Raw genomic sequence first — 25,964 nt, 5'->3', positions numbered from 1 at the left:
TGATCAGACGGACCCCAGCAGTCAACAAGCTCTCCTCCTGCCTGCACACTGCATCTGTACTCTGCTCAGGCTCTTCTGCCTCATGAGCAATCATGGGGATCTCAAAATCCAGACCCCCACTGATCTGCAGAGAATTAAAGGGACCACAAAGTTTAGGTGCACTTTTAACTCTAATAAGTGTGTAATGAGCTCCCTCTAGTGGTAGCTGCCGGCAGTTCAAATTTTATAAGTTGACTCCGTCTATACAGGCTTTTACCTACAATGCAGTGTCATAAATAGTCACACTACATAGAGGTACGATCACTGTGACTATGGTCCTGAGAAATACAGGCAGATACTCATCCATCATGTAATATCATCAGAGAGGCGTTTGATTGGCTCCAAATTTATTTTGCAGCTGGACAACTACTCCAAACATCCAGCCAATGTCATTGAGAACGAGGAGTCCTGGAAGTGATGATCCGGCCCCATGTTGTCCTGATCTCACATCATCCAGTCAATCTGGGATCACATGGAGAGACAGAAGGATCCGCACAAGCCTTATACACAGGAGATCTGGGGTCAGTCCTCCAAGATGTTTGGAACAACCTACTGCTAAATTCTTTCAAAAACTGTGTACAAGTGACTAGAAGTGATCAAGGCGACGGGTGGCGCCATATATTGATGGGATTTATATTTCATTCACTTTTATCAATTAACAAAATGCAAACTATTAAACTTTTATTTATGAAAGCATTCTTCTTACTTTACACCATTCTTCCCAAAGTATTATAATTGTAACTGCTGCACAAATACTACATTGCAGATTCTGCATGCTGAATGCATTTTTTTTTAGTAAAATTTTCAATAGGAAAACCCCATCCCTTTATATATGGGTTCGTACCTTTTAGCAAAATGTAAAAAGGAAACTACTGAAAAGATTGTAAAAGAACAAGAAGTCGGCCATGACTAAACTTGAAGACTGCGCTTGCCTTGTTGAAAAACAAGCGCGCAGCCGAAACGGCCTCCCGAGCTCTGCTCGCCGTAGATTTTTGTGATTGGCAGTGTTCACATTGATCAGATAATGGAGGCCGTATAACACTGTTTAATTGCCAACTCTATAAAAGTACAAAAGGAAAACGAGGTTAAAAAGGCATAAAACAATTTAATGTGTATACGAAAAGTAGGAAATTCTACAGGCGATGAAATAAAAAATTTAAGAAAATTAAAAGTTAAAAAAAAAAAGTGACTCGCCTCTTTAATGTAACCACATGGTGGTAAATATATTGTAACTGACCAATCAGTGAGACACAAGCACACAGTAATTTTATTATGTCTGGAGAAACTCGGGCTGCACTCGGGCCACTTTCCGAGGCTCCTTCATGTGAGTCTTCGGACATTGCATCTCACACCAGCTGATCGGCACCATGGTCGCCCCTGGAAAAGTAAGGAATTTACATTTTAAAAACTGGTCTTATTCATACACATTGTTTTTGCAACTTGTAAACAGAATTTTAAGCATTTTTTCCCTTTCTTTTAATTGGCACGTGTATTTTTTCTGTAGAAAAGTCTATGAGAAAACCTCATGCTTAAAATATGCTACTGTCACGCTGTCTCAGCGTACAGGGGGGTCAGGGGCCTGAGCTGACCCTAGACGGGGCCCTGACTAATCCCTCAACCTGGAGGTACTGTTAATGGTACAGAGGTCCAGGCCACCAGCGTAACCCTAAACTCCTGAATATCCCTGAACCTAAGTAATCTAGTCCTGAGAAGGACCCCGATCACAACAATGGGGAACAGGATAGAAAATGCCCAAAACACAGTACTAGACAAACGAGACAGTACAAGGGGAAAACCAAAAACCACCTTGCATACAAAAACTAACACCACAATTACAGAGGGAACAACAACAGGTTAGGAGATAAATGATAAAGGGAGGATGGGAACAAACCACACCGCATACTCCTCGCTCCGAACTCCACCAAACAACGATCCACTCTGAAGGTCTGCAAGAAATGCTTTCACCGACAACTTCCCTAACAGACCAGCAGGTATTTGAAGGAATCCCAATACTGCAGCATTAACTGCAGCTGGGCGAGGCTGAGCCTCCTCAAGCACAGAGAGAGAGAATTAACTCCCTCACAACCAAAAAACACAAAGCACCAAAAACTCAGCTGCGAGAAGTCAGGCTGTGTAGTCGCGACGATCTTCGTGGCGACACACCCATGACAGCTACAAGTGGGAAAAAAAGCCTCAAAACAGTGCGTTTAAAACGTTTTTTTTTTTTTTACTTCTCACTTAAATGCATGTATTTCAGGCTACAAAAAAATATATTTTTTTGTAGCCTGAAATACATTTTTTTTTGCAATTGGGTTTTCATAAAAAATTCTGCATCGTTTGACTTTTACAGGCTCTTTGCTTCCCTGCATATTAGATGTGGTTGTAAATCAACTGAGAGGGGCTCAGAAAGAAAAATGCAACATAGTTAGAAACTCTGAGCTCACTTATGGTTCCTCAGTTAACTCCTTCTGCAGCCAGCAGTACAGTGAAGCGCGGAGGCTATAGAAGGCAAACGGTGCAACATTTTTTAAAGGGACTCAATTCTAAAAAAAAAGATTTTTAACCCCCAATAAATCTGCATTTAAGCAAAAAAAAAAAAGAAATGTATCACCAAAAGGTGGACAATCCCTGTGGTACATTTCGCATAGGATCTTAGCTGCCGCTTTCCTCTGTACATGGGCGGGCAGGGTGAATACACAGCGCATGCTGGTGCAAGGATGTCCATGACATATTTCCACTCACCGGCTTCACTATGTGCAACCACCACTCCTAACTCATTCTCCGCCGTCGTCAGCAGATAATTGGACTGGGCGTCTCCTAGAGATATCTGGGTGTGATGTAAGGAAGCGCCGGCAAATGCTGCATTACACGGCACGACTGCCAATCACAGACACGCCAAGCCGATCGTCCGACGAACATCCCAAGTGCACTGAATGATTGCCAATCCGATGGATGGAATATCAGTGCTCTCGGCAGCACGCAGTAATGTGCTTCCAAGAACACGGATTTCTAAACCGGTATACAAAACACATCACACTCAACAAACTTGTCAGTCGGGTGATCGGACGTGACCAGTAACAAAGCTGTGCTAAAAGAATAAAAATAATAATTATTGGGGACCAGCACCTTTCTCATACTCATGGGGAGAACTAAGGAGATGCTGTCAATTTTATATATTTCTATAAAAAAGGATACAACTCTTGCTACAACTATGTCTCCTGGACGAAAACTTTTGTACACTTCAACCTGCAAAAGAAAAGCAAAAAGTTAAAAACAAAGAATATAGAAAGGAAAGTTTTTATCACCAGGTAACAATTCATGTTCTAATGTAACCCACAGAACATCTCATCAATACTCAATTCCTTCCCAAAAAGGCAATTTTTCATTTTTCTGCTTCCATTTTTAAAACTCCCCTTTTTACGCTTTTATCTGTACAGTCAAATGAGGGCTGTTTTTTTTTTATTGAAGCACAAGTTATAGTTTTGAAAGACATTCATTTCACCGAATAATGTACAAAAAAAACAAACAAACAAAAAAAAAAACAGAACCCCTCCTCCCCATCTCCCAGAAAAAAATAGCAGGAAAAAACAGAACAGAATCCCCCAATAAAAAAAAAGAATAAAAGCATAAAAAAAAAAAGAAAACAAACAAAAAAAAGCAGATGGGCTAAAATGATAAAAAAAAAATAAAAAAATGGTGGAATCCTGTGTGTTTTATGTTGTACAAATTTGATTTGTGCCGTCATTTTCGCAAGTCCAGAACTTTTTTATTTTTCCAGTGATGGAGCTGTGTGACAGATTGTTTCTTCTGCGCTGAGTTGTAGTTTTTATTGATATAATTTTGGGGTCTGCAAGAAGCTTTAATAGCTATTCCCTTAATTTCTGAGTGAAGTCCACGGACCAAAAGAAAATAAATAAAAAAATTCTGGCATTTTTTTCATTTGTAATATACAAGTTAAATCATTTTATATCTTGATAGATCAGAAAAGACATCCAAAAATATATTTAATTGAAAAATGTATTTTTAAATTGGGAAAGGAAGGTGGAGGGGGGGGGGGGGGGTCTTAAACTTCTATATTTTTTTTTTTTTTCAGTTCCGTCTGATCGCTTGTACTTTATACTTTAGTATCGCAGTGTAAAGTGAAAATTCCGTTGTCTTATGAAGCATCGGGATCAGCTCCATAGGAGGAGCGAGGTGCCAGCGATGAGCGCCTTCAGACTCTGCTTCCATGACCTTCGGCGACTGCGTCAAAGGGAAAACAATGGACGCCGGTCATATTTCCGAGACTCCTAATCATAAATCGTTTTCGGTAGCTAATCCCAATGTGCGTCAGTGAAGACTAGGTTTGTGCATTACCTTATCTTTCTCGGTTGCTCTGATGTCTTCTTTCCTATATAAAGAATTAAAACAATGAAACCCCACAAGCTTACATGATTGGTGGAATCATCTTGCATCCAAACCTCTCTCATATTGTGGAGCCCCTAATCCCCGAGTCACTAGATGTCTCAGTCACTGACTACCAGAAGCCCCAGGTAATAATATCATGGAACATGGGGTATAAGGTAAGTGGTCATTTACCCACTTTGTGTCACACCAATTTAGCAACAACAGCAATCAATGTGTGTGTGGGGGGGGGGGTCCATCGTTTTCAGGACCCCTATGGTGGCTTATACGCAAGTATGTCTTACCTGATCGTGCCTCTAAATGTGTTTTTGAGGGCTGCCGCGCCGATGTACATAATCTGGACCTTAGCAAACCTTGGATTAATACTCATCACCTGCAATTATAAGCAGAAAAATAATGAATGACAGAGTTTCAAACCAAGTGCCCCCTAGTGACAAAAAGTTTCCAACCGTGTCATCCCCCCCCCCCCCCCAAGACCAGATCCAGCAATTTTATTAAAGCAGAAAGGGGGGATTCTCGCCCTCTGCTCAGTCTCTTCCTCCAGCCAGCAACGCGGTTCACAGCGGCGCCAGGACTCCTGTCTCCCGAGCCCCCACAAGTTGCAGCCATGCGCCCACCTCTCTCAGCCTGTCTGACCGCAGCAGAATAGGTTAAGCCGGACGATTAAAGGAGTTTTCCAGTTTCATAAAAACCTTGTTGACAGCACTGCAGCCAATCACTGAGTGCATCTGCTTATGCCAGCGATTCAGGAAAAGTTGATGATATCACTGATTGGCTGCAGTGCTGTCAAAGTGACGTCAGCTCTGCAGACAATAAAAGGGAGCAGTGGTGGAGACTCAGCAATGGAAACAGGGAGGGTGGGTAAAGCAGGTTGTTTTAAAAAAAACTAAGGCTATGGGGTGGACCACCCTGAAGAAAGAATACTGTAAGGTGAGAAAAATTGAAATCTATTTACGGTATATACACTGCTCAAAAAAATAACGGGAACGCTCAGATAACACATCCTAGATTTGAATGAATGAAATATTCTCCTTGAATACTTTGTTCTGTACAAAGTTGAATGTGCTGACAACAAAATCACACAAAAATCATCAATGGAAATCAAATTTATTAACCAATGGAGGCCTGGATTTGGAGTCACCCCCAAAATTAAAGAGGAAAAACACACTACAGGCTGATCCAACTTTGATGTAATATCCTTAAAACGAGTCAAAATGAGGCTCAGTGTTGTGTGTGGCCTCCACGTGCCTGTATGACCTCCCTACAACGCCTGGGCATGCTCCTGATGAGGTGGCGGATGGTCTCCTGTGGGATCTCCTCCCAAACCTGGACTAAAGCATCCGCCAACTCCTGGACAGTCTGTGGTGCAACGTGACGTTGGTGGATGGAGCTAGATATGATGTCCCAGATGTGCTCAATCGAATTCAGGTCTGGGGAACGGGCGGGCCAGTCCATAGCTTCAATGCCTTCATCTTGCAGGAACTGCTGACACACTCCAGCCACATGAGGTCTGGCATTGTCCTGCATTAGGAGGAACCCAGGGCCAACCGCACCAGCATATGGTCTCACAAGGGGTCTGAGGATCTCATCTCGGTACCTAATGGCAGTCAGGCTACCTCTGGCGAGCACATGGAGGGCTGTGCGGCCCTCCAAAGAAATGCCACCCCACGCCATTACTGACCCACTGCCAAACCGGTCATGCTGAAGGATGTTGCAGGCAGCAGATCGCTCTCCACGGCGTCTCCAGACTCTGTCACGTCTGTCACATGTGCTCAGTGTGAACCTGCTTTCATCTGTGAAGAGCACAGGGCGCCAGTGGCAACTTTGCCAATCCTGGTGTTCTGTGGCAAATGCCAAGCGTCCTGCACGGTGTTGGGCTGTGAGCACAAACCCCATCTGTGGACGTCAGGCCCTCATACCACCCTCATGGAGTCGGTTTCTAACCGTTTGTGCAGACACGTGCACATTTGTGGCCTGCTGGAGGTCATTTTGCAGTGCTCCTCCTGTACCTCCTTGCACAAAGTCGGAGGTAGCGGTCCTGCTGCTGGGTTGTTGCCCTCCTACGGCCCCCTCCATGTCTCCTGGTATCTGCTCCATGCTCTGGACACTACGCTGACAGACACAGCAAACCTTCTTGCCACAGCTCGCATTGATGTGCCATCCTGGATGAGCTGCACTACCTGAGCATCTTCTGTGGGTTGTAGAGTCCATCTCATGCTACCACGAGTGTGAAAGCACAACCAACATTCAAAAGTGACCAAAACATCAGCCAGAAAGCATTGGTACTGAGATGTGGTCCGTGGTCCCCACCTGCAGAACCACTCCTTTATTGAGGGTGTCTTGATAATTGCCAATAATTTCCATCTATTGTCTATTCCATTTGCACAACAGCATGTGAAATTGATTGTCAATCAGTGTTACTTCCTAAGTGGACAGTTTGATTTCACAGCAGTTTGATTTACTTGGAGTTATATTCTGTTGTTTAAGTGTTCCCTTTATTTTTTTGAGCAGTGTATATAAAAGCTACTGAAATGCATGGATGGGCCAGGTCCAAAAATGAGAGCCAGTTTTTGCTCGAGGATCTCTGGAGAGTGGGGGGTCCACAACCATACGCCCTAAGAGCAACACGATCAGGAGTGGTCTTTATACACATAACATGGCAGAGGGGAAGAATTACTCACCTTACAAGTCACTATGGAGCACACATCAGGCAGAAGATGGGAGTCTGTGTCCCTCACGACAGAGATCACCGGCATCTACACAAAGAGAACACACATCACTGGTGGGGGAACGACTTTATATGCCAGTTATAGATGACCGACAATCCGGACCACCAGCATGGTAGCGCAAGCTCCACAGCATCGGCAGAGGGCAGGGTCCAGATCAGAATTTGTGAGCTGTATAGCAAACAGCTTGCAAGGGTCGCTGTCCTTGCCCAGGAAACCGGCCACCTCTGATAAGACTGCAGAGGTGGCAACGAGCTGGAAACTTTAAGATTGGAGGGATTTTTATTCTTAGGAAAAGTGCGGAATTTTAATAAAAGGAAAAACTGCAAAGTTGGTTGTGTTTTTATTCATTGCAAATACTATGATGATGAGGATTGGCCATCGATATTGTAACCCTGTAACAATTCTTCTCATAATTATAGTCTGCAAAGTTCTAGAAAACTTTAGCTTTACATCAAAGCAATATAGAAAAGAGCAAAGCAGAATGCTTTGACGTGCAGAGGACACGCGGTTTGTCTTCACGTCGCCGGCATTACATCTCGTAGGTCAATAAACTAAAAGGTGTGAACGCTCCTCACCAGACCGTTGTCGCTCTTCTTCACCACATATCCGGACAGCGAGGAGAAGACATAGCCGTGTTTGCAGTAAGTCCCGTATCCAGGAGTACATTCCTCCAAGCTGCACAGACGCTCCCCTGGAACGTGAGCACATACAAGATCAGTACATGTGGATATAGAACGCTGCCATAGTGGGGACTGGCACAGATTTCACAAGACCAAAGTGAGGATCTTATAGGTTCAGCTTTTGATATTTAATACTGAGACGTCAGGCGGCACAAATGGCTCCTGTCACTTGCGTGGATCCAGAGCAGACTGCACTGTCAGGATGGCAAAATGCCACTTAAAGAAGCACTCCTCCTCCTCCCATCAAAGCTTTTATCCTCTTAATATCTTGCAGTCATCATATTATACAGCACTGTGCGCTTACAATTGCTGATTTTGTCCTTCTACCCAGCGAATTCTTCTCTTTTCCATTAGGTCTATGATATCACGTGACTAGCTGAATCCTTCTAAGCTATATGTAGAAACAGGAGGTCAATTTTCCCTGTAGGAGTCATGAGTCACTGCAGAAGTCCCTGGCAGGAGGAGGAGGGAGCAGCTGGGTCAGGAGGTGAAGAGGGGGATGATAAATGCAGGGACAGGAGACTTCCTGTTTCTACATAGAGCAGAGAAAAGAGAAGAATTAACTGTGTAGAAAGACAAAATGAGCACTTGTAAGTACACAGTGCTATATAACATGACTATTATATTAAGAGGATAAAAACTTTGATGGGAGGAGGAGTGCTTCTTTAAGCTTGTGACTGGCGGCAGTGGTCCTGTGACTGATCTAGATATTTTATTTTTAATGACGGGCCATTCTTGTCACCTGAACAATCAGTTCCGTGACACCTGCACAGCGGCAACCACTGCTGCGTATACCTCCATTATTTTATGATAGAAAAAAAATAAAAATGCAACGCTGACAACCCCCTCACAATTTCTTTTTTCAAATGTATATTTTTTCTCCTACTTTTCCTAGAGCCAGAACTCCCCCCCCCCCCCCACTGACAGCAGTAAAAGGGGCTTGTTTTTTTTTTTGCAGAATGAGATGCAGTTTTTAATAACATCGTTCATTTTACTATATAACGTAGTGAAAAAAAACAGAAAAAAAAAATGCGATAAAATGGTGAAAAAAAAAAAGAAAGTATGATGCACAGGACTGCAGAGCTCCGCCGGTCACAGCTACTGGGGTCCTCGTTCGTGTTTCTCTTGCGCTGGGTCAAATTTCTGTGCAAATTCCACCCCTGGAGAATGGAGAACTCAAAACCTGCAGCGTATCTGCACCGTGTGAACACATCCCAAGTATTTAGCCCACATAATAGCAAGATAAAAAAAATCCATGTGGAACTAAACGTCTAAGCAATGTAATTACAACACAGAGCCGTATATTATACAAGCGCCGTCCATTAGGAGCCTTCTCACCCCCTCACCGCACATGACGCTGCAGGGGGCCGGTGACAGAAGCCTCCGCTCATTACCAGCTGTTTTCCTCTCCTGTACTCACCGGGAACACAGCACCGAGCCGGCGCCATCAGAACCACGTGGTATTTGACACGCAGGAGGAACTCAGGCTCTGATTGGACGATACAATATCGCGTGGTGTCGTAACATGCCTGCTGGCGATTGGACGTCTTAGAAAGTGGACGAGCCAATCACCTGTGAGAGTTCTGTAGACCGACGGCAGCCATCTTTAGTGAGGGAAAAAAGACCAGTATGCTACCCATAGATTTTTTTTTTTTTTTTTTTTATTACAAATTTGGTGTATTGCAACTTAGTTACTGTATAGGGAATATGTATAATAATAATAAAAATGTCTGGGGATTTACATAATTCATCAGTGTAGTACTCCCAGAACTGCAGATCCTGTAGTGGATTATTTACTGTATTTATTGGGTTCTCCATTATCCTAGTTCCTTACAAAACAGATGGGAATCCTTTTATGAGCCGTCAGCAGGCTTTCACTTAACAGTAACACCAATTTTAGATTAAACATTAAGGGTCATTTTTATTTCATAAATTAATAGTACACGTGAAAATAAGAAACTTTGTCATATATCTTATCAGAGAAATCTACTTCTTTATCCGCTTGGACTGATCGACCTTTCTCAAGTCATGGGTAAAATCTGTATGCAGTGGAGACAGACCTTTCCATTACTGTGCTTATAACATTCTATGGAGAGTGGAGGGGGAGGAGCTAGCGGAACACACGGACATTCCATTGCACATTCTTCTAAAATGACAGTTGCAATTTAAAGTTATGGATATTGTATGTTGTACGGCTAAGGGCCTGGATCGTTCACAGACCACCAGCAGCACATGATCACTGCATTTGCTGCCATTTTATCATCTAATGGTCAAATATCCCCTTTAAATAATTTAATCAGCTTTTGTCTGGGAAGCTCACAGCAGGGAATATTTTTCCCCATGGATGTGGGAACGTAGATATGTGCCCCACCTTGCTTTCTCAGAAATGAATGGAAAAAGAAGAAATTACCCTTTTAACTCAAATATAAGGTAGTCTCTCAGCTACTTTTGAAGCCCCCTATATCTGTGCCTAGCGGCATCTTTCAGTGGAGCTTTGCTTCCACCATTGATCCGGGTTTAAATGGGCCGTCCTGCGCCGCTCCCATCCATATCGCGGAGGAAGTCATCTTTACACGTAGATCTCAGGATGCGGGAGCGGGCGGCATGTACCATGTATATGCCCTTGAAGTTATGAGTAAATGACATTTTATCCACCTCCTGAGGTGGATATGAGCAGAGCCATAAAACTCCGTTATAGAATGACTTTACAAACCAAGCACAGGTGCTCGCTGCACCCTTGTCGTGGCCAGACAGTTCAGTGCAACCTCGCACCTGCTTGTTTTGCATCTATCTCCGCCCTCCTCTTCTTTGATTGACAGCTCTAATTTTACAAGAGTAGGAGAAGGAGGGAGGATAGATGGAAAAGTAAGAGAAGGTGCAGTGAAAGGTTTGGCCACCACAAGGGTGCAACAAGCACCTGTGCTTGGTTTGATCAGTCATTTTATGTGCTGACAGACAGTTCCTAGCATAGCAAAGAACAGCTGGAGCTATAAACAGGACAGCAGACCGCATCACTGCACGGAACTCTCTAATTCTTTGACATGCCAAAAATGTAAAAAAAAGAAAAAAAAAGGCAAGGATAAAAGCACGACGACGAGGCCGGTCTCATTGCACATCACTCCTTTATTGTAATGGTTTAAATAATAGATATCTCTACAAAAAAAAGGAGGAAAAGTGACCGTAAAACAAGTACAGGTACCCGGCTGCACTGTAGGGTAGAGAGCACTGATCTCTACCCTAATGCACACTACATCGCCACAGTATAGGGATGCACGATACCGCTAATGCAGGGGGGCACAGGAAACCTAAAATACGGGCCACGTGTCCAACAATGGCCGACATCATTACCATCTGGGATGTGCAGCAGCAGAGGACTGGTCCGCTATAAGCAGAAGTGAAAGCCCTAACCGTTAATGCTCCTTTCCGCCAATTCTCAGTGGGTATACACAGCAAATATCATCCCACTACATAGTCACTCAGCTTTTCTAGGGTCCTGAACAGCAAATCTACTTACCTGTGTAGGAACATGGGAGCTGGGCATGTATCGCTACATAATATGGCAGCTCCACCATTCAGGAACCTGGAAAAATTGGGCAACTTTTAACTGCCGCCATCTTGCCTAGAAATAGTTAAAATGGCATGACAGTAATAGCCGTGACTTAAAAAGGGGTTGTCCATCTCTGTTAACAATTTTTTACTTTTACTTAAATTCATGTATTTGGGCCCAAAAGTCATTAACAATTTTGCACCATTTTGCTTTTACAGGTTCTTAGCTTCCGTCACTTTTCAACTTTGATGAGACTTGTGATCATAAAATCAGCTCAAAGACATATAAAGAGTAACAAACTCTCGTTAGACTGAGCTTACTAACCGTTTCTCAGGCAACTCCTTCTGCAGCCAGTAATAGTCAGTGCAACACAGACATTGTAGAAGGCAAATGGTGCAAATTTTTAATGAAATTCAAAAATGATTTTTTGCCACCAAGAGATGAATTTAAGTATGAGGGGGGTACCCCTAAAAAAGATGGGCAACCCCTTAAAGATAATCTGACCCCCACGACCCTAAAAATAAAGGAGCTGCAGCACTGGAGTTGTGAAGGATCACTGGAATGGAAGTGTGGTAGAGTTAGCATTTGCATCCTGGTTCTCGGGATCGGTACGTTCCAAGGGGTCGGACCCCCTACATAACATTATAGCGTTATACCGTAATATTGTACGATGAGGATATCCCCTTAAGAACAAGAAAGTACTGCAAAGGAAGCAGAGGGCGACTCACAAGCTTCTATCTACCGATTTGCACCACACATGCTGACGTTGGAATGACAAGGACAGAGACGAGCTCCTGCATTTTGGCGCAAATGTCTCAAGAGGTTTGGAAATGACGCTACGGACAGTAATGGCTTCATGAAGGAATATTGGACGTGCACTGGAATAAGAAGTGATAGAAACCTGGAAAATTAACGAACACATACATGAGAGCGCAGGACAATAAGTGCCGTAAACAGATGACTACAGGGAGGAACGACTACCTGGAGGTGTGCGACCGGACTACGGGCCGACGTGCGGCCCCCGAACATCCTAACTATTCAGATAACGCTGCTATTGTACAGAATGTGGAATGCACTAAAGTCTACTCCAGCTGCACGACCGTTGGTGCTGGAGAAGTGAACGGGTTTGTTAGGGGAGGTGCACAGTTACACAACAGACGTATTGTTGAATCTGTCAAGTGTCGGCTTTAAAAGTAAACTTAAAAAAAGAAAAAAAAAAATGGGATGGATGACGCAGTCGGCAGCGAAGGACAAATTATTTCTTGGCTTTTCCCTGGGCGGCGACGGCCTCCATGGCTTTGCGCACCGTTTCTTCATCTCCTAGAAACTGCATGGCTTTTATAGGCTTCAGGTTCTTATCAAGCTCGTACACGATGGGAATCCCGGTGGGAAGATTCAGCTCCATGATGGCTTCCTCTGACATCCCTGGGAACAAAAGTAAGGGGAATAAAAAAAGTATAAACAGGAAATATATTTATTGGGTATATTCTACACAATAGTAGATTTATAGTGGTGGCTAGAAATGGAAACAGTCAGCAAGCACAACCCCAACTCCCCGATACTACACGTGACGACGCGCTTCAGTCCCTGTAACTAATGAGCTCCGTTGTGCGGCTGTTTTCTCTATTTGATGCAGATTTTCTTTTTCTGTGCAGAGCCACATTAAGCTCAGCTCTCGGCTTACTTATGGTTTCCTTTTGAAGCAGTGATGGCTTTGATGCACATCGGACACAACCGGTGCTCAATGGGTTGTAATGTGAACCCATCAAGTGCCGCTGAAATAGCACTCGTTGTGATAGGGGTGGGGGGGGGACAAACAATGACCCTGATTCATAAATTACCTTTGTTTTGTTTTTTTATAGTCACTTTATTTTATTGATCTTCTTGTACCTGTTGCGGTTTTGTTGTGCCAAACTCTATGGTATGGTGCATGCATTTCATGAATTTTGCCCAATGGCTTTTTTTTGCATCTTTGTAAAGCGAAAAGTCTTATATTCTACAAAATGTTGCAAATATTGCAAAAAAAAAAAAAATTATATATATTTTTTAATAATATAATATATTATTACATTCTCTGACGTTTATGTCAATGGGGAGTTTACACACACATACACACACTGCTCAAAAAAATAAAGGGAACATTTAAACAACAGAATATAACTCCAAGTAAATCAAACTGCTGTGAAATCAAACTGTCCACTTAGGAAGCAACACTGATTGACAATCAATTTCACATGCTGTTGTGCAAATGGAATAGACAATAGATGGAAATTATTGGCAATTATCAAGACACCCTCAATAAAGGAGTGGTTCTGCAGGTGGGGACCACAGACCACATCTCAGTACCAATGCTTTCTGGCTGATGGATGCTCCTGGACAGTTTATTTTCACCTTACTTACCTCTTTATATATCTATGCATGTAGTCTCCCTGTCCCAAGTCTCAGTTTGCACATAGCAAACTTTGGGGTTACTGCGCATGCGCACGGTGGAACGCAACTCACCCCTCTTTTCCAGTATGATACCAGCACGTCACATCCGGTCGGCGGTGGAACGCAGACTGCACCGCATCCTTCATCCACGGCGGTACCTCTTCCTGTTCTGACGCATATATAATGGGACATCTCGCCCATGTGCTTACACCGGCGCACTGACACTTTGTTATGCCACATGGACATACCCGGGTGGGACTACTGGATTCTACTAAACCTACAAAAGACAAAAATATATCTCATACCCTACCATCATTATATATAAATGTAAAGCAAAGTTGCATAATAAATATAGGGTACCATCTTAGACCTCAGTTCACATTGGTATATATGTAGCTTACCACGGGCCTGGGTGGTCTGGAGTTGGGACCCGGTCCTATTTGTCTACCCTTTTATATGCATTGCTTCAACTTTGATATACAGTAAGGTTTTTAATATAGGCAGTATAGGTACCGTCCCAATTTAGGGTCACCTTGCCGCTGGTGGGACGGCTTGTATACTTTTTTTGATCAAAAATAGTTCACTAAGTACCCTATATTTATTATGCAACTTTGCTTTACATTTATATATAATGATGGTAGGGTATGAGATATATTTTTGTCTTTTGTCTTTTGTAGGTTTTGTTTCTTTTTTGCTAGTGTGAACATGCTCCTATTTCTTGCATGTCTACCATCTTAGACCTCAGTTCACATTGCCTGTTTTTTTGTCTTGTTTGCATTCTGTGCAATTTAAGGGTGTGGCATTCCCTTTGTTGAGCTGACTGGTATATATGTAGCTTACTACGGGCCTGGGTGGTCTGGAGTTGGGACCCGGTCCTATTTGTCTACCCTTTTATATGCATTGCTTCAACTTTGATATACAGTAAGGTTTTTAATATAGGCAGTATAGGTACCGTCCCAATTAGGGTCACCTTGCCGCTGGTGGGACGGCCTGTATACTTTTTTTGATCAAAAATAGTTCACTAAGTACCCTATATTTATTATGCAACTTTGCTTTACATTTATATATAATGATGGTAGGGTATGAGATATATTTTTGTCTTTTGTAGGTTTTGTTTCTTTTTTGCTAGTGTGAACATGCTCCTATTTCTTGCATGTCTACCATCTTAGACCTCAGTTCACATTGCCTGGTTTTTGGATTCTACTAAGTAAGTTACATAGTTTTACACTCTGTCTGATAATCTCTGAGGATTCCAGTTTCTCTTTTTCCTTTTACCTTTGGGGCATATGTATGACCTCTTATATATTTCACTATGTATTCTATCTCTTGGCCGTTCTGGAATGAATACCTTTGGAATTCTGGGTTTGCCTTCTCCCCCACCCCCCCTTTTTTTTTTTATATGGCATTGGATGTTTTTCTTATTGAGCAACATTACGATTATAGATACAATTTGCGCTTGAATATGACCACCTATATTTGAAACAAGTGACCTACTACTTGACAACCTTGCATGTGAGCTTTATGTATGTTACAAAATTATATATGTATGGCTTTATTATTTGTGTGACCATATTAAATGTAGTATTTATATTTTTTATTGACACAGATTGCCTTTATCAAGGTTATTAGCCGAAACAAAATGTTCCTTGGTTATTATCTCATTATGGTCACTCTTTGGAATTAAACAAACATTTTTTTAATATGATATACAGTTGTTTCTTCATTCATTAGTGCCGGAGGTTTAGTTAAGATATTTGTCACAGAACACCAGGATTGGCAAAGTCGCCACTGGTGCCCTGTGCTCTTCACAGATGAAAGCAGGTTCACACTGAGCACATGTGACAGACGTGACAGAGTCTGGAGACGCCGTGGAGAGCGATCTGCTGCCTGCAACATCCTTCAGCATGACCGGTTTGGCAGTGGGTCAGTAATGGCGTGGGGTGGCATTTCTTTGGAGGGCCGCACAGCCCTCCATGTGCTCGCCAGAGGTAGCCTGACTGCCATTAGGTACCGAGATGCGATCCTCAGACCCCTTGTGAGACCATATGCTGGTGCGGTTGGCCCTGGGTTCCTCCTAATACAGGACAATGCCAGACCTCATGTGGCTGGAGTGTGTCAGCAGGTCCTGCAAGATGAAGGCATTGAAGCTATGGACTGGCCGCCCGTTCCCCAGACCGGAATCCGATTGAGCACATCTGGGACATCATGTCTCGCTCCATCCACCAACGTCACGTTGCACCACAGACTGTCCAGGAGTTGCCGGATGCTTTAGTCCAGGTCTGGGAGGAGATCCCACAGGAGACCATCCACAACCTCATCAGGAGCATGCCCAGGCGTTGTAGGGAGGTCATATAGGCACGTGGAGGCCACACACAATACTCAGCCTCATCAGGAGCATGCCCAGGCGTTGTAGGGAGGTCATACAGGCACGTGGAGGCCACACACAATACTCAGCCTCATCAGGAGCATGCCCAGGCGTTGTAAGGAGGTCATACAGGCACGTGGAGGCCACACACAATACTCAGCCTCATTTTGACTTGTTTTAAGGACATTACATCAAAGTTGGATCATCCTGTAGTGTGCTTTACCACTTTAATTTTGGGGGTGACTCCAAATCCAGGCCTCCATTGGTTAATAAATTTGATTTCCATTGATGATTTTTGTGTGATTTTGTTGTCAGCACATTCAACTTTGTACAGAACAAAGAATTCAATGAGAATATTTCATTCATTCAGATCTAGGATGTGTTATTTGAGTGTTCCCTTTATTTTTTGAGTAGTGTGTATGTGTATATAAAATTTTTTATTATGGAAGAGCCCTATTGACAAACGGAGAATCAACTGAACAAAAAAAAATTACGACTTTAAAAAAGGAGCAGATCCTTTGCTGAATTTGTCGCAAATCAAAAACCCATGAATTGGAGAGTAAATCGCACAAAAAAAAAAAATGTAAAAAATGAAAAATACAATGATTCGGGTCCTGTGAGTCTTTCCAATATGTGATCACTTAACAGCACTTCATGTAAAGCACAATTCTTGCACTGAACAAGGCAAGCAATGCTGGGAAATTACAGCTCTGAAGACAAGAGAATTGGAAAATGCAGCTTAGCTATTTCTCCCCAGACTAGACATGTGCGTTCAATGGATTGCACAAGTGACTATAGAGGTGAGCACGCAATAATAATTTTTTCTCCCAAGTACCTACTATAGCAGGTTTTGCTTGTATATGGCAGCACGGAGAGGTCATGATCCATGCTGCAGGCGGCTCATACATGTGCACTAGGAGGCGGTGCTACTAGGTGGCGCAGACACGGGCTGTGTCTCCTAGTGCATGAAGGAGCTGTGGCCGAGAACACGCAGAATCCCCATATTCTCCTATCTAAATAAAAGGAGACACTATAACACTCCACCTATACCACTCCGTGTCTGTGTGCACACAGCAGAAAAAACGCTAAACAAACCCCTGGTGCTATAGGTCTGAGTCGGCCCCATTTACCTCTCGCTGATGCTGGGAAAGCTCTGAGCTCAGCAACTCTGGCGGATTTGCTAGAAACAACTAACACTGCATCTATAGGTTTGATGTTCGCCGGAAGCAGAACGACGACGACTCACAGGTTCAATAAAAAGGGCTTTTCCCACCAAAGATGTGGAGGACTCATCAGTTACATAGGTCGTCACATGTCTAAAGGGGGAGGGAGGGGTCCGAAGCATCACTATTTCTAATACACACTATAGTGACTGAGATGTCACCATATCACATTGCTTAAATCAGATTCTTAGGTTGAATGCATTTTTTTAAACAATTGTGATATTTTTATTTTGCAGATTAGTAAAAAAAAAAATCCTGGAATTCCCCGTGGCCACAGGGTTTCGCACTAGACTAATACTTTATATTCTCTTCAGCAGCCTCATGAATATAGGAAACCATTGTCCTCTGCAGGAGAGATTCACTAAGCATGCTCTGATCTGTGCAGAGAGGGAGGAGGTGAGCTGTGATATCACCTATTGTGAATGGTGGATCCTGTTATCTACTCTATATAGAGGTGTTATCAGTCATTGTACAGGAGGAGGAGGAGGTGAGCTGTGACATCTTTTGTGAATGCTGGATCTGTCATTGTAATCCTGTCTCTGATGAACCTTCTACACAGAACAGGATTTCTGGAATACATCCACCATTTCTGAGTTTCTATACTCGTACCTTCAAGGTGCTTGACGATTCCTCTAAGGCTGTTCCCATGAGCTACGATCAGGACCCTTTTCCCTTCCTTGATGGTTGGGACGATTTCATCATTCCAGAATGGCAGAGCTCTGGCGATGGTGTCCTTTAGACTCTCACACTTCGGTAGTTGGTCTTCTGTCAAGTCAGCATAGCGACGATCCTGAGGTGAAAAGGAAAAAAAGAAAAAAAAAAAAAAAAAAGAAAGAATATAATTAGTATTGAGAGTGGTAACAAACACAAGGCGGTCTGCGGTCCAGCCTGAGCCGCCGTATGCAAGGTTGATCCCGGAGACATTAATGGCACTTATCATTCTGGCTACATCCCCCCCCCACCTCTTACCTTGCTTATGACATTATAGAAATCGTGGTCCGGATTCATGGGTGGTGGAGGGATATCATATGACCGTCTCCAGATCTTCACTTGCTCCTCTCCGTGTTTGGCCGCCGTCTCGGCTTTGTTGAGTCCGGTCAGGCCGCCGTAGTGCCTCTCGTTGAGCCGCCAGGTCCTCACCACCTTCACCCACATCTGGTCGGTGCAGTCCAGTGCGTGCCACAAGGTGCGGATGGCCCTCTTCTGCACAGACGTGAAGCAGATATCGAACTGATAGCCGGCATCTGTCAAGCACCAGAGCGAGGAGGAGACATTTAATAGATTTATAACTAAGGGGTGCTGCTTCAGTGACGGACAAGCAAAACATTGGTTTATTGGGTGAAAATTTTTTCTGCATGCTTAAAAAAATCATGGCTCTCGGCAGCACATCGTTCTGTGTAAACAGGACCTGTGCTGCCGAGAACGATGATCGTTCATTAGTGGTCATTCTGTGCTCAGCAGAAGCGGGGGCTGCCTGCATTTTAAGAAGAAAATTTGCGTTCCAGGTCAATTTATGCTTCCAATTTTTCTGCAGCGCAAAGAGAAGAACTTCACAAACGCCGACAACTTAGATTGCAGTTCAAGTTGGTGCGAATTGATTCGGTCGTCCCATTCCACCGGCCACGGCGGTAATCTGCGTCCACCTCTTGCATCACGGCCTCCGCGGCTTTTCCTTTGATTAGCCGGCCTGGCGCGACGTCATCGTTGGGGTGTGACGCAGATGTGAAGGCACTCCAGGCTCGCTAATCAAAAGAAGAGCCGCGGACTCCGCCAGGTGAGGAGCGGATCTCAGAGCTCCCATCCAGGGGCCACAGACCGCTGTCATGGCCGATGAAATGGGACGTGCACATAAAGTAGCATGAAGTCTTATATTACATAATGAATTCATATTTAGGGAACGTTACATGAAATTGCACGCAACTTTACATGACTGCAAATAAAAAAAAAAAAATTAAAAAAATGTGATGATCACTTGCAAGTTTCATAAATTTCAAGGCTAAATCGTTTGCATTGACATTTTTCCTCGTTTTTTTAATTTTTTTTTAATTTATTTAGTATTTTTATTTTATTTTAAAGAATTTGGTGCAAAAAAGAAAAAGTACCATAAGACAAAGACAAAAAAAAGAAGCTGTAAATGATCAGTGGGGCCCATAGACTCAATTTACATAATGCTTAAAGGAATAGTTGCTGCAAGGTGAAAGCGATGCTATATTTTGAATAATTCCCTGTGATGCTACAAGTCCACATTTCTATAATTACAGATTATTCCCCCCCTTACAGGTTCACCCACATTCAGTCCCGGATGGCATTTTTCATTCCTACAGAGCAAAGGGTTGAAAACAAGACAAAGGTCAAACATCCTGAGCGGCAGGGCAGACAGCGGAGCGGGGACGCAGCAGAGCCGAGGAGCGCAGACGAGAGGAGCGGGGACGCAGCAGAGCCGAGGAGCGCAGACGAGAGGAGCGGGGACGCAGCAGAGCCGAGGAGCGCAGACGAGAGGAGCGGGGACGCAGCAGAGCCGAGGAGCGCAGACGAGAGGAGCGGGGACGCAGCAGAGCCGAGCAGCGCAGACGAGAGGTGCGGGGACGCAGCAGAGCCGAGCAGCGCAGACGAGAGGTGCGGGGACGCAGCAGAGCCGAGCAGCGCAGACGAGAGGTGCGGGGACGCAGCAGAGCCGAGCAGCGCAGACGAGAGGTGCGGGGACGCAGCAGAGCCGAGCAGCGTACTATTTTTAGCGCAGCGGCCGCTCTTATCTGAGCTGTCAGATGCTGCATGTCAGGATCATAAGTTGCGGCCCAGATGTTATATTAATAGTAGTCCTCTTCGTTATATCAGTTTCTGGAAAAACTGGAGGTCAATCAACACGGCTGCTACCAAAGGGGGGCGTCATCCAGCTTTCCCTACCCAGTGATCTGTATGAGGGGGATATACAGCTCCATAACTGGATAGATTTGGCGTTCAGAGGCCCAGAGTGAGATTTCTAACATCTCATTCACACGTTGCATTTCTTCCCTTTTTTAATTTTTTAAACCGTAGCATGTTGCTTCTTTCAGTGTTTTTTTTTACTGAAGTTCTGCCTCAAGTGAGATCAAAATGACTCAGCACAAAAAAAAAAATAATAATTGTACCAAAGATATTCAAAACTTACACTGGAGTTTTCTGGAAAAAAAAAAGAAAAGGCATCAAAAATGCAACGTGTAAACAAGCCCCAATGCAACTATGGGCCTTGTGACCTGAACAGAGAGCATTAAAAGGCATAGAGGACAAGGCTATTCCATCCGGTCCGTAGAGCTGCAGTCGGACACAATACAGATGAGAATTTGGCTGCTGTAGAGTGGTGTGAATGAGCCCCAGTGCAGATGTTGTTATGGGGTCTGGATGAGCGCTGGGAGGTAATAGGGGGCCACAACCAGCTGAAAAGAATTATATAACTTGTATTTATGATTAATCAATATTCATTTGGCCCCGGTCAGACTTGGCGCTGCGCTCCCTCGTGATCGCACCATTTACTCCTCTCCCTGAGACTCAGCATCTGATGATTCATTCCCCGCACACGGGCCGGAAGATCGAGAGCGAGCGATGCCGGGAAGGAAAATGAATCATCTTCTTCTTCGCCCCCTTCATACGGAGGATGGAGCATTTCACCACTCATAGGAAATAGGAAGGAGACGTAATAACGAGGTTGCACTGCCAGGAAATGAGCAAGATAGAAATCCTGGGTCTGTATGGACCCCCGATCACGAGGCATCACTATCAATGCACGGAGCCAGACCTCCTCCATCACCGTTCATCACAGGGACGGATGAAAGGCTTCTTCCAGAATGGTCCATCCATAGCAGCCCACCAATGCTGGAGCGGAGGGGGTCCGGCCATCTGTTAGCAGACTGACAGTCCTTACAGGCACTGTTCCTGGTCCTCAAACACCCAGCCTGAGGCTGCACGGCCACGCTCACCTCCACAGGGATCATGTGGCTCCGTGTCGCTGCCGCATCGCAGGTGAATGTGCTGCACGGTGATCCGCAACAAACACAAAGCCAACTGGTTTGGACTTATTTTCTTGCAGGAATCTTGTGGGCAACAAAATGACCCCATTATGCATTACACTGCGACGTGGCAGCGACACAGGGCCTAAACTAACAATTGCACCAAAGAAGATCTGCAGCGTATCTGGCCTGTGTGAAGATCACCTTTTTAAAAAAAAAAAAAAAAAAAAAACCACACACACCAACACTATGTTTTCATCATAAATATAAGGAAATTGAAAACAGTGGTAGCCACCATCAAGCACTGAGAACCGGAAAGATGGAGATTTAGAAAAATATAATATATTTTTAATATATATAAGAATATTATTATGCTATAGTACAGATATATATATTTTTCATCACCCAAATGAGAGTGCATCCAGCTTCAAAAACCCATAGGTGACCTGTATTCTAGGCTCACCGCCTATAGGGTAATGTGCTCTGCACTATGTGGCTGCGGCCTCTATGGGTGATTTATATTCCATTGCCATCCATCATTCAGTGGGCTTTTTCCCCCAGCATCCAGCACTACATAACAAAGGGAGGGTCCTGCACCTTAATTAAAGGGGATGCCATAATAACGCCCCCCCCCCTCTATGACACTGCTGGCTGCATCACTGTGACCGTGCTCCGCGTCCTTGGCAGTATGGCTGCTCTCTGATGCCTCCTCTATAGCTATAGGTGACTGATATATTGGAGGCCATTCAGTGAGTGCAGACTGCAGGGTCACATTACAGAGGAGATCAGGGCACCATGGAGACTGCAGATACACAGGGTGCAGGCAGGGTGCACCAATACATGGGGAGGCAATATTCTGCCATGCAAAAATATTATTATTATTAATATATATTTATAATATTTTTTTTTATATTAAGCACCCAAAAAATTGTTGCAGCCATAATAAACATCTAATTGTCTATAATTATCCTGTCATTTAGTAAACAATGTGAAATTAACCCATAACTGTATGGAAAAAAACTGCCCTAATGCTTTATTACATGTGCCCCATTCATCTGCACGTACACCCACTTAAAGGGACAGTACCTCGCAGAGCTTGGCCGCCCCTCTTGGCCTCTTCCACTCCTGTCTCGCTGAGGTCAGCATCATACCAGCCGGAGAATCTGTTCTCCTGGTTCCAGGTGCTCTCACCATGACGGATAAGGACGATTTTATAAGCTGCCATTTCTTTCTCTTCTTGCCGGCTGCTGTCAGACTGCGGAACTTAGTGCTAACTGCGCCTGCGCATTCACAGCCGGAGAAGAAGTGGGCGTGGAAAAGTGACGTCATTCGAGAACCTCCCCAGCACGTTCGTGCTTTCTCAGACTCAAGTGCGCCTGCGTGTGTTTGTACACATGCGTAGTATTCGATGCCAGACTATAACCGGGCACAATACCTTATTGACCATATTTATTTTGGGAAAGTGATTATAAGATGAGTAGAAAAGAAGTTAGAGTTGTGTTGACCGCTCTGTTTAACGAACGCCGAATAATAATTTTTATGATGGTTATATGAGGGCGAATAGAATTAAGTGACCATAAGGGGTACAAAGTTGGGAAGGTTGCCCTTAGTAAAGATGGCCGCCGTGGCATCAGGTAGTGACTTCGACGCTGCTGGGCGTTGTCCGAGCTTGTGCTGTCTGCACGTAAAGCACGTCTCAGCAGCGAGGCGACGTGACCTTCAGCAATGGGGTTGGTTCAGTCAGAGGGAGATTATGTGACCAAAGGATTCATGTTGTGCAGATGCTGGAGGGGAGACGTGAATAGGTTGCCGGGGGGAGTTAGTGAGGACGGGATGGACGAAGACTGGATTTCCATGGCGATGTTATGATTAGATCTGAGTGGATCAGACACAATTCACATTTGTCTGTTCGTGCTGGTTTTCCCAGGAAACTTGATTTGCGAAGAAGTTATTCTCTGCAAATTTAATTCCCCTTATTATTCTCTGAGGTCTCCTTGGCAAATGTGGATTTTTGTAAAATCTGAGTTGTATTAAATTCCACTTGAATATATTAATCTCTAGCTATATTAATTAATCATATGCAAAAAAAGATAATTTTCTCAGACTTTATGAGTGGGAGGAGGCAGCAGGACTCACAGGCTTTCTATATGAGTGAGTGGAGGCAGCAGGACTCACAGGCTTTCTCTATGAGTGGATGGAGAAGCAGGACTCACAGGCTTTCTCTATGAGTGGGTGGGGGAACCAGGACTCAAGCTTTCTCTATGAGGGGGTGGAGAAGCAGGACTCACAGGCTTTCTTTATGAGTGGATGGAGAAGCAGGACTCACAGGCTTTCTCTATGAGTGGATGGAGAAGCAGGACTCACAGGCTTTCTCTATGAATTGGTGGGGGAAGCAGGACTCAGGCTTTCTCTATGAGTGGATGGAGAAGCAGGACTTACAGGCTTTCTCTATGAATGGGTGGGGGAAGCAGGACTCACAGGCTTTCTATATGAGTGGGTGCAGGAAGCAGGACTTACAGGCTTTCTCTATGAGTGCGTGGAGGCAGCAGGACTCACAGGCTTTCTCTATGAGTGGATGGAGAAGCAGAACTCACAGGCTTTCTCTATGAGTGGATGGAGAAGCAGGACTGACAGGCTTTCTATATGTGTGGATGCAGGACTCACAGGCTTTCTCTATGAGTGGATGGAGAAGCAGGACTCACAGGCTTTCTCTATGAGTGGATGTAAGAAGCAGGACTCACAGGCTTTCTCTATGAGTGGGTGGGGGAACCAGGACTCACAGGCTTTCTCTATGAGTGGGTAGGGGAAGCAGGACTAACAGGCTTTCTCTATGAGTGGGTGGGGGAACCAGGACTCACAGGCTTTCTCTATTAGTGGGTGGAGGCAGCAGGACTCACAGGCTTTCTATATGAGTGGGTGGGGGAACCAGGACTCACAGGCTTTCTCTATGAGTGGATGGAGAAGCAGGACTCACAGGCTTTCTCTATGAATGGGTGGGGGGAGCAGGACTCACAGGCTTTCTCTATGAGTGGGCGGAGAAGCAGGACTCACAGGCTTTCTCTATGAGTGGACGGAGAAGCAGTACTCACAGGCTTTCTCTATGAATGGATGGGGGAAGCAGGACTCACATGCTTTCTCTATGAGTGGGTGCAGGAAGCAGGACTCACAGGCTTTCTCTATGAGTGGATGGAGAAGCAGGACTCACAGGCTTTCTCTATGAGTGGATGTAAGAAGCAGGACTCACAGGCTTTCTCTATGAGTGGATGGGGGAAGCAGGACTCACAGACTTTCTCTATTAGTGGGTGGAGGCAGCAGGACTCACAGGCTTTCTATATGAGTGGGTGGGGGAACCAGGACTCACAGGCTTTCTCTATGAGTGGATGGAGAAGCAGGACTCACAGGCTTTCTCTATGAATGGGTGGGGGAAGCAGGACTCACAGGCTTTCTCTATGAGTGGGCGGAGAAGCAGGACTCACAGGCTTTCTCTATGAGTGGACGGAGAAGCAGGACTCACAGGCTTTCTCTATGAATGGGTAGGGGAAGCAGGACTCACAGGCTTTCTCTATGAGTGGGTGCAGGAAGCAGGACTCACAGGCTTTCTCTATGAGTGGATGGAGAAGCAGGACTCACAGGCTTTCTCTATGAGTGGATGTAAGAAGCAGGACTCACAGGCTTTCTCTATGAGTGGGTGGGGGAAGCAGGACTCACAGGCTTTCTATATGAGTGGGTGGGGGAAGCAGGACTAACAGGCTTTGTATATGAGTGGGTGGGGGAACCAGGACTCACAGGCTTTCTCTATTAGTGGGTGGAGGCAGCAGGACTCACAGGCTTTCTATATGAGTGGGTGGGGGAAGCAGGACTCACAGGCTTTCTCTATGAGTGGGTGGGGGGGAAGCAGGACTCACAGGCTTTCTATATGAGTGGGTGCAGGAAGCAGGACTTACAAGCTTTCTCTATGAGTGGGTGGAGGCAGCAGGACTCACAGGCTTTCTATAGGAGTGGACGGAGAAGCAGGACTCACCGGCTTTATGAGTGGATGGAAAAGCAGGACTCACAGGCTTTCTCTATGAGTGGGTGCAGGAAGCAGGACTCACAGGCTTTTTCTATGAATGGATGGATAAGCAGGACTCAGGCTTTCTCTATGAGTGAATGTAAGAAGCAGGACTCACAGGCTTTCTCTATGCGTGGGTGGGGGAACCAGGACTCACAGGCTTTCTCTATGAGTGGGTTGGGGAAGCAGGACTAACAGGCTTTCTCTATGAATGGGTGGGGGAACCAGGACTCACAGGCTTTCTCTATTAGTGGATGGAGGCAGCAGGACTCACAGGCTTTCTATATGAGTGGGTGGAGGCAGCAGGACTCACAGGCTTTCTATATGAGTGGGTGGGGGAACCAGGACTCACAGGCTTTCTCTATGAGTGGATGGAGAAGCAGGACTCACAGGCTTTCTCTATGAATGGGTGGGGGAAGCAGGACTCACAGGCTTTCTATATGAGTGGATGCAGGAACCAGGACTCACAGGCTTTCTCTATGAGTGGGTGGAGGCAGCAGGTCTCACAGGCTT

The 25,964-nt window shown here is 44.7% G+C and overlaps 2 protein-coding genes across 3 annotated transcripts; both read right to left on the bottom strand.

Moving 5' to 3' along the window:
* Window positions 1-1,124: 1,124 nt before the first annotated feature.
* EXOSC1 (exosome component 1) lies at window positions 1,125-9,353 on the bottom strand. Of its 2 annotated transcripts, none has more exons than XM_073684962.1 (8): window positions 9,273-9,353; window positions 7,748-7,863; window positions 7,125-7,199; window positions 4,728-4,816; window positions 4,396-4,429; window positions 3,235-3,285; window positions 2,782-2,866; window positions 1,125-1,416 (listed from the first exon to the last, which is right to left on the bottom strand). In XM_073684962.1, the coding sequence occupies exons 1-8, from the start codon at window positions 9,298-9,300 to the stop codon at window positions 1,310-1,312; spliced, it is 585 nt and encodes a 194-aa protein (XP_073541063.1). In that variant the 5' UTR covers window positions 9,301-9,353; the 3' UTR covers window positions 1,125-1,309. The 2 variants fall into 2 exon arrangements, with proteins under 2 accessions (XP_073541063.1, XP_073541064.1); XM_073684963.1 differs by having other exon boundaries at window positions 9,199-9,318.
* Window positions 9,354-10,955: 1,602 nt separating this feature from the next.
* Window positions 10,956-22,728, bottom strand: PGAM1 (phosphoglycerate mutase 1). Its single transcript, XM_073684961.1, has 4 exons — window positions 22,487-22,728; window positions 18,387-18,661; window positions 18,027-18,207; window positions 10,956-12,824 (listed from the first exon to the last, which is right to left on the bottom strand). The coding sequence occupies exons 1-4, from the start codon at window positions 22,623-22,625 to the stop codon at window positions 12,655-12,657; spliced, it is 765 nt and encodes a 254-aa protein (XP_073541062.1). The 5' UTR covers window positions 22,626-22,728; the 3' UTR covers window positions 10,956-12,654.
* Window positions 22,729-25,964: the final 3,236 nt, after the last annotated feature.

This window comes from Phyllobates terribilis, unplaced genomic scaffold, assembly GCF_046119375.1.
Source record: "Phyllobates terribilis strain yellow unplaced genomic scaffold, ASM4611937v1 Scaffold_5__5_contigs__length_657084704, whole genome shotgun sequence".
In the NCBI taxonomy this organism is placed as follows: Eukaryota; Metazoa; Chordata; class Amphibia; order Anura; family Dendrobatidae; genus Phyllobates; species Phyllobates terribilis.
The sequence above is the reverse complement of the archived record's forward strand: the minus strand, read 5'-3'. Positions and strand labels throughout refer to the sequence as shown.

What these genes read in the sequence shown, in the direction of transcription:
- PGAM1 (XM_073684961.1), bottom strand. Translation starts at nt 22,625, where the DNA reads ATGGCAGCTTATAAAATCGTCCTTATCCGTCATGGTGAGAGCACCTGG. An exon ending in GGGCGGCCAAGCTCTGCGAG is followed by an intron (nt 18,662 to 22,486) that starts GTACTGTCCCTT and finishes GGTGCTTGACAG; the next exon opens with ATGCCGGCTATCAGTTCGAT. An exon ending in TCTATAATGTCATAAGCAAG is followed by an intron (nt 18,208 to 18,386) that starts GTAAGAGGTGGG and finishes TTTTCACCTCAG; the next exon opens with GATCGTCGCTATGCTGACTT.
- EXOSC1 (XM_073684962.1), bottom strand. Translation starts at nt 9,300, where the DNA reads ATGGCGCCGGCTCGGTGCTGTGTTCCCG. An exon ending in GCTCCATAGTGACTTGTAAG is followed by an intron (nt 4,817 to 7,124) that starts GTGAGTAATTCT and finishes TTATAATTGCAG; the next exon opens with GTGATGAGTATTAATCCAAG. An exon ending in GAGCAACCGAGAAAGATAAG is followed by an intron (nt 3,286 to 4,395) that starts GTAATGCACAAA and finishes TTTCTTTTGCAG; the next exon opens with GTTGAAGTGTACAAAAGTTT.